The sequence below is a fragment of the Otolemur garnettii genome, unplaced genomic scaffold (genome assembly GCF_000181295.1).
Source record: "Otolemur garnettii isolate 467f Iridium unplaced genomic scaffold, OtoGar3 scaffold00010, whole genome shotgun sequence".
Classification (NCBI taxonomy): Eukaryota; Metazoa; Chordata; class Mammalia; order Primates; family Galagidae; genus Otolemur; species Otolemur garnettii.
Window position 1 is genome coordinate 16019460 of NW_003852405.1, and position 8630 is coordinate 16028089.

The 8630-nt window shown below is 40.7% G+C and overlaps 1 protein-coding gene across 1 annotated transcript in view; it reads right to left on the reverse strand.

The window, feature by feature from the left end:
• Positions 1 to 7487, reverse strand: part of LOC105886436 (metal-response element-binding transcription factor 2-like) — a 33123-nt gene extending 25636 nt beyond the window's left edge. The window contains exon 1 of the mRNA XM_023509835.1: positions 7190 to 7487. Within this exon, the coding sequence (XP_023365603.1) occupies positions 7190 to 7194 (5 nt within the window). The 5' untranslated portion in view covers positions 7195 to 7487. The remainder of the gene's footprint in view (positions 1 to 7189) is intronic.
• Between the last annotated feature and the right edge of the window lie 1143 nt (positions 7488 to 8630).

Below are 8630 nucleotides of genomic sequence, written 5' to 3' on the forward strand. Positions count from 1 at the left end.
AAAAACTCTCCTAGGATTAGGAAAGTGGTACACTTGCTGAATACTCCAGTGAGCTGAAAGTTCAAGATGATTTAAGACCTATTCTCCTGGCATCAGGGAACTTGAGATTAGGAGAAAAATGAGAAGATAATTTTTAAAAAATATTAAGTGCTAAAATTAGACATACAGGCTAAATATTAATATACAAAGAAAGTATTTTTTTATGAGGTTATAATTATTTCTGTTATGTATACACCTTCCAAAAGAAGAAACTGGTATAGATCTGCTGGAGCAATTCAGAAAAAAAATAGAAGTTTTAAAATATCAAATTCCTCAACTTACTCCCCACCCCTTTTTCCTAACCCCATCTGCAAAAGTAATTACCTACCCCATTTCTTTAAGGACATGACTTCTCTCTCCAGCATTAGAGAGAGATCTCATCTCCTCAAGAATCTCAGTTCACCAAAAATCTTTCCTTTAGTTTCAATCCCCTCCAACTCTCCTTGATGCAAACTTCCATACTCAAAAGCAAATTAAAAACAAGCAAACCCAAAAGTCCTTACAAATTACTTATCCATTTTTCTTATTCTTTTCATAAATAAATTTAGAAAAGCACTTTTCACTTACTCAATCCATTGCAAGCTGACCTGACCTATCCTAATCTCTGTTAACAATTTTATCAAAGACCTCTAAATGACCAAATACCAGATGATTACTTTTTTACTACAAACAAAAGGGAAGAAATTAAGTTTTGGAATATAATATAAATTAAAAGAAATAATTTGTCAACATAAGCCAACAATTAAGAACCTCCACCACTCCCCCAAACAAAACTATTAGAACAAATGATTTTAAGCAAGGTTGCAGAATACAGTATCAATTTATAAAAATCAAATATATTTCTGTACACTAGCAATGAACAATCTGAATATGAAATTTTTACAATTCTATTTACAATAGTGCCCAAAACAACAAAATATTTAGGAATAAATTTAACAGAAGAAATACAAGATTTGTACAATGAAAACTATTAACACCAGAGAAATTAAATAAAACCTACATAGGCCAGGTACAGTGGCTCACTCCTGTAATTCCAGCACTTTGGGAAACCAAAGCAAAAGGATCACTTGAGCCCAAGAGTTTGAGACCAGCCTGGGCAACAAAGTGAGATCCCATCTCTTTAAAAAAGGAAAAAAAAGGGGGGGGGGGGCAGCGCCATGGCTCAAAGGAAGTGCACTGGCCCCATATGCCAGAGGTGGAAGGTTCAAACCCAACCCAAGCCAAAAAAAGAACTTAGCCTGTTGTGTTGATGCACACCTATACTCCCTATAGGTGTACACCCTATACTTCCTACTCAGGAAGCTGAAGTGGGAAGACTGCTTGAACCTATTAGTTTGAGGCTGCAATGAGCTATGAATTGTACCACTGCACTCCAGCCTGGGTGACAGAGAAACACTCTGTCTTTAAAAAGTAAAAAAAAAAAAATTTGAGACAAAGTCTCACTTTGTCACCCTCAGTAGAATACCGTGGCGTCACAGCTCTCGGCAACCTCAAATTCTTGGGCTTAAGTGATTCTCTTGTCTCAGCCTCCCAAGTAGCTGAAAAAACAGGTGCCCACTACAACATCTGGCTACTTTTCTGTTGCAGTTGTCACTGTTGTTTTAGCTGGCCCAGGCCGAGTTCGAACTTGCCACCCTTGGTGTATGTGGCCAGTGCCCTACTCACTGAGCTACGTGCGCCACCCAAAGAAAAAAAAATTTTTTTTGAGACAGATCCTCAAGCTGTCACCCTGGGTAGAGTGCTGTGGCATCACAGCTCACAGCAACCTCCAACTCCTGGGCTCAAGCGATTTTCCTGCCTCCACCTCCCAAGTAGCTGGGACTACAGGTGCCCACCCACAACACCTGGCTATTTCTTGGTTGCAGCCGTCATTGTTGTTTGGCAAGCCCAGGCTGGATTCGAACCCACCAGCTCAGGTATATGTAGCTGGTGCCTTAGCCACTTGAGCCACAGGTGCCAAGCCACAAAAAAATTTTTTAAATAAATAAATAAGACCTACATAAATGGAAAGGCATTCCACATTCATGGATGTTAACAATATTAAAATGGCAATTCTTAGCTGGTCCAGAAGTAGTGACTTATCTCACTTGATTGTTCACAGTCAGTTACAGACTGAACTCCTTGTTCTACTCTTCCGGTTGCTGCACTTGACCAGTTTAAAATAAACAAAATAATAAAATGATAGTCTCCCCAAATTGATGTACATATGCAATACAATACTTCGCAAAATTCTAGCTGCCTTTGTTGCAGAGACTGACTTCATCCTAAAATTCATATGGAAAAAAACAAAAAATCCAAGATAGTCAACCTTGAAAAAAAAAAAACTAAACTAAGAAAAAAAGAAAAAAAGCTTGAGGACTCACACCAATTTAGAAAACTTACTACAAAAAATAAACCAAGCATTGTGGCGGGCACTTGTAGTCCAGCTACTTGGGAGGCTGGGGCAAGAGAATCACCTAAGCCCAGTAGTTGAAAGTTGCTGTGAGTTGTGGGATGCCACGGCACTCTACTGAGGGCGATAAAGTGAGACTCTGTCTCTTAAGAAAAAAAAAATTACTATAAACAAAAGTAATGAAGATCTTATAGTACAGTCAGTAAGTACAGACACAGAAATCAATGGAATAAAACTGAGAATCTAGAAATAAACCTTTGTATGTATGGTCAAATGATTTTTCAAAAAACTGTCAAAACAATGAGGAAAAAGTAGTCTTTTTAACAAATGTTACTAGGAAACAAGTATCTACATGGAAAGGATTGAAGTTAGACCCCTACCTCACACACTATATAAAAATTAACTTGGGCAGTGCCTGTGGCTCAAAAGGGTAGGGCACTAATCCCATATGCCGCAGGGGGCGGGATCAAACCCAACGCCAGCCAAAAAAAAAAAAAAACCAGCAAAAAAATAAAATAAAATAAAAATTAAACAAATAAACAAAAATCAACTCAAAATGGGTTGAGCATAATGGCCCAAATCTGTAATCCTAGCAACCTGGGAGGCCGAGGCACATGGATAGGTTAAGCTCAAGAATTACGGAGCAGAAGCAAGACCCTATTCCCTGCTAAAAATAGAAAAACTAGCCAGGCATTGTGATGCGTGCCTGTAGTCATCCCTGCTTGATAGGCTGAGGCAACAGGATTGCATAAACCCAAGAGTCTGAGGTTGCTGTAAGCTATGACACCCACAGCACTCTACCCAGGGCAAGAGTGAGACTGTTTCTAAAGAAGTAAACAAACAAACTCAAAATGGATCACAGACATACCACTGAGTATTACTCTGCCATAAAAAAAAAAAATGATGATCTTAATACCTTTTGAAACAACCTGGATGGAACTGGAGATAATTCTTTTAAGTGAAGTACTCCAAAAATGAAAAAACAAACACCACATGTGCTCAATTAAACTGGAATTAGTCCATCAACACTTATGTGCACATATGGAAGTAAAACTCAACAGAAATCAAGTACAGGGAACAAGGGTTTGGGTAAATTCACACTTAACTGATACAATGCACACATTCTGGGTAAAGGGTACACTTGTAACTTTGACTTAAAATGTACAAAAGCAAATTATGAAACCAAAACATGTATACCCTGATACTATTCTGAAATTTTTTTAAAAATTGGGTCACAGGCTTGATGTCTGTGGGTCAAGTGGCTAAGGTGCCAGCCACTACACCTAAGGTGGCGGGTTCGAATCCAGCCCAAGCCTGCCAAACAACATTGACAGCTGCAACCAAAAAATAGCTGGGCGTTGTGGCGGGTGCCTGTGGTCCCAGCTACTTGGGAGGCTGAGGCAGGAGACTCACTTGAGCCCAGGAGTTGGAAGTTGCTATGAGCTGTGATGCTACAGCACTCTACCCAGGTGACAACTTGAGGCTCTGTCTCAAAAACAAACAAACAAACAAAAAACTAACAATGGAGTGGAGTGGGGAATGGGTAGATGTACAGATGAAACAAAAATAGATACATAAAAGTTTGTTATACTATTTATACTATTCTATTCACCATGTACATGTTTGAAATTTTCCTTAATAAAAAGGTGTTTTTGTTTTTTTTTAAGACAGAGCCTCGAGCTGTCACCCTAGGTAGAGTGCTGTAGTATCACAGCTCACAGCAACCTCCAACTCCTGGGGTCAAGTGAGTCTCCTGCCTCCACCTCCCAAGTAGCTGGAACCACAGGCGTCCGCCACAATGCCTGGTTATTTTTTGGTTGCAGCCCCGCTATTTTTTGGTTGCAGCCATCATTGTTGTTTGGCAGGCCCGGGCTGGATTCGAACCTGCCACCTTAGGTGTATGTGGCTGGCGCCTTAGCTGCTTGAGCCACAGGCACCAAGCCAATAAAAAGGTTTTTTAAGTAAAGTATAAAAACAAAGTATTAAGAATTTTTTTTAATAACAAAGTAAACTAACATTCATTTTTGTTGTTTTTTGACACAGGAAGCAGACTCTTATATCTTAAAAAGATCAGAAAGGTCAACACTTCCATTATTCTTTCACAATGTTAAATGAAGACATGGCATAAAGTAAAATTAAGAATATCTCATCTTAAAATGTACAAAGAGGATTTGAACTTCCTTAGTTCTAAGGCAATTCCTTACCATTGAGTTCCTCTGGTTTCCATAGTTAATAAATGTGACAACTATACATGGCTGTTTAGATTTTAATTTTAATGAATTAAATTATAAATTCAATTCTCAGTCCCTTAGTGACACTTCTAGTGTTCAAAACCCACAAGTGGCTAGTGGTTACTATACCGGACACAGTTGTCACTGCAGTAAAGTTTTCTTGGACAGCACTAGCCTAATACATAAGAAACATCCACAGGGAAACTTCTACATTCCAATTTAGGGTTATAAACCAGATTTCATAGCAATAAACGAATTCTCCTGGAGAACAGTGTAAACAAAGCATAAAAATATCAACAAAGAAATATCTTTCACAGAAATATAGACTAAAGCATCAGCTGAGTTTTACTTTCAGAACCACCACCCTACTGATATTAGCCATGGCAACTCCTCATAGGCAAATTTACCCATCTGTTAAAATAGATTATTACTATAATGCCAGTTTCCTCAAGTCAGATACAAATTATCCTTTCAGTCAGAACTAATGAAAGAGTTTATAACCACAGAATAAAATTTCCTTCCTAACAGCTTTGAAGCAACAGGCATAAAGAACTATTAAACCCGTTTGTTTCATCTAGGAAAAAGGTCTAACCAGATAATTTCTATACATCTAGTTCTAACATGGTATATGTATTTAATCCTGGTAGTTATACTTTCGTTAATGCCCATTACCATAAACATGCAGGATCAGGAAACAGGTGCATTTCAATTCAAATATTTAGAACATTTTTAGCTCTTAAAAAAAAAACTAAAAGTGAACAAACTTTAAAATGTGAATTTAAATACATCTTTATATTTAGGAACAAAAACGTCAACCTGTATGTCCTCCCAAGTTATCACTGCAAATGCTTGCTATAAATATTTCAAATAGAATACTTTATGTTAAGAAATTTTAATTCATTGCAGTGCCTGTGGCTCAGTGGGTAGAATGTCAGCCCCATATACCAAGGGTGGCGAGTTCAAACCTGGCCCCGGCCAAACTGTAACAAAAAATAGCCAGGCATTGTGGCAGGCGCCTGTAGTTCTAGCTACTCAGAAGGCTGAGGCAAGAGAATCGCCTAACCCCAGGAGTTGGAGGTTGCTATGAGCTGTGACGCCACAGCACTCTACCAAGGGCAATAGAGTGATGTTCTGTCTCTACAAAAAAAAAAAAGAGAGAGAGAGAAAGAAATTTTAATTCAGCTCTTCCCTTGCCTAAAAACTACTATTCGCATTTTTAAAACCTTTGAAAAGGTCACCTAAGAATTTAAGTACAGTTTATTTTATCCACATTAAATACTTTTACATTCAACCGTCTTTGAAATTTACTGCCAAGAAAAGGAATTCCCAAGAGAGATGAAAACTTGGAAATTGAAACCAGACTGTATGTAGGCAAGGTACACAGGAGGGATCACATGGAATCGATCTGAAGGAGAAAGTTACTACTATTACCATTGGAGCATCTGGAGTCAAATCAGGCACTATTTACATATTTCTAGCTCTGTACTGACCTCAAATGGTTCTTTCCTATAAGTTATACACAGGCCTTACCTGCCTTTTCTTATTTGAATTAGTATTATATGGTTACTACCTTTAACCAAAGTTAAATGTTTCAAAGAATAACATTCCATAACCCTTTGCCATTGTTCATGAAACCTTACTGTTCATCAAATCACTCCAATAAATCCATCTGTTCCCTCTAATTGCTTCCAAAGAAAAATTCTAGCAATCAAGGACACCAGATTGTGAAACACATAGTTCTGGCACTACCGAAATATATTAGAAATCTTGGCAAATTAGTTAAAATTCCTTAAACCACAATTACCTCAGTTGTAAAAATGAATACAATACAAACCTACATCCCAGCAGGGATATGAGTTAGATTTAATTAAACAGACGAAATACCTGAGGGGGATTTTTTGGTGCACTCCAAATATAAGGAACCTGTCCCCCATCTCACTTTTCCTCCCACCTCTTCCCTTTAAGCTTTCAGGTTGGCTTCCAGGCTCCACTTCAGTGTTTCACTGATCCTCATACTCTATGAGCACTTACATCAGACCTCCCTTAGTCCAATTACACCACCTTCGGGTTCCAAGCCCCTACTTCCCTTTGAGCCCTCCTCCGATCCTAGGAAAGCCCTCTACCCTGCTCCCCACATCTCCCTCTGCCCCTGTTTCCCAACGGCTCCTCCTCTCGGTCCCCTCAAACACCAGGTCCACCCTGCACCTCCAACCGTCCCCCGCCCCGAGGTTCCTTCCTGCCCTCCAAATACAGCTTCCCCGTCTCAACGTTTTATCTGGTTCCTCCAACTGACTCCCCCACTGCCCTGCTCGCTCCTTTGGTCCCTATTTTCTCCAGCACTCAAATGACTACTCCTTCCCACCCATTCTTTTCAATATACACACACATGCAAAGGCACCCACATACAGGAGCCCCCACCCCCACCTCAATCCTCCATCTTTCCCTTTTATACTTGCTTCCTTTCTTCCTCCTTTCCCCCGCCCCCACCTCCTCCGGAAGAGTCGGTTCCCAGGCCAAGGTCTCTCACCTCATTCGGTCACTTCAGTGGTGCCAACCGCTTCATACAGGAAAAAACAACCAATCACGTCTCTGTGGGCGCTTCCCCTGCGAGTCCAAGTACTTACTGGGCACCCGCCCCACCGGGCAACCCGCACATACGCACGCACAAACTGAGGTCCTTGGGGACGAGGGCTGAGGGTAGAGAGAGCGTTCTTACACCGGTCTCAAACACAGCCCACTTCGCTACAGCCCTTCGCCATTTTGGTTTCCCGCGGACTGCCGGTGCATTCTGGGAGCGCGGAACGACTCCGGTGCCGAATGGCAGCTCTCCAAGGCCGCGGGGGGGCGGGGCCTGCGCGACGAGCGCGGAAGAACACCGCGTCCTGAGTCCCCGGCCGCGGCTGAACAAAGAAGGACTCTTTAACGTTGCGGTGGGGCTCGGTCCTTCCGCCGCCGGTGCTGACACAATAGTGAGTGCTGGGTTCCCTGACTGTCCGGCGGGCAGCGTTCTGTCGCTTGCGAAGGAGAGGGTCGTGTTCTGTTCGAACTTTCGGAGTGCATATCTGCTGCTGAGAAATAGGGCGGTGCTCTGTACATCTTGCTGGGCAGATCTCCTCTGCGTGGAGATAACCTTAGCTAAAGCACGTTTCTTTTACCTTCACCCCGAGGCCTGCTGTTAGAATTTCCTTCAAAGGGAAGGAGATCCAGTATGTCAGAATTAAATTTTGTTCAGCGGTTCCTGTCTAGTACTAAACTCCTTATCAGGAGCTGCTTATACGAAAGATTTTCAGACATTTTTTTCCTGACGACGATATGTTTTCTGTTTATCTCCTTTGCAGTCCTTCTTAATAGTAATGAAATCTGAGAATAATCCTTAGCAAAGTGGTTTATTGTAGGATTATAGAACTTTTTCTTGCCAGGACAGACCCTTACCCTGCCCAAAATGTCTCCTGCCTCGGGGAGTCCCAACAGACAGAGATTACATGTTTGTGTCTCTAACTTGCACGCAAATACAACACACATGGTACCCTTATAACTTTTTCAAAATATTTTTAAATCATTTTATATTTTTGTCCCCATATATTTATATCATGTCACATGATAATGCCATGTTTTATTTTCTTCCTGAAAAAGAAACTCTTGTCTAAACTCACTTTGTTTACACTTCAAAAGAGGTTCCTTCAGCTTGTGTTCTATGAATTTGGGGGAAAAAAATACTCTATCCATTACCATTCAGTAGAGTACCATTCAATACACAGGGTGCCAAAAAATGTGTACACAAGACAGGAAAACACTGTATTAAAATGGCAATACTCTGTGTACACCATGGAATACTATGCAGCCATAAAGAAAGATGGAGACTTTACCTCCTTCATGTTATATGGCTGGAACTGGAAAATGTTCTTCTTAGCAAAGTATCACAAGAATGGAAGAAAAAGGCTCGGCGCCTGTGGCTCAAGCGGCTAAGG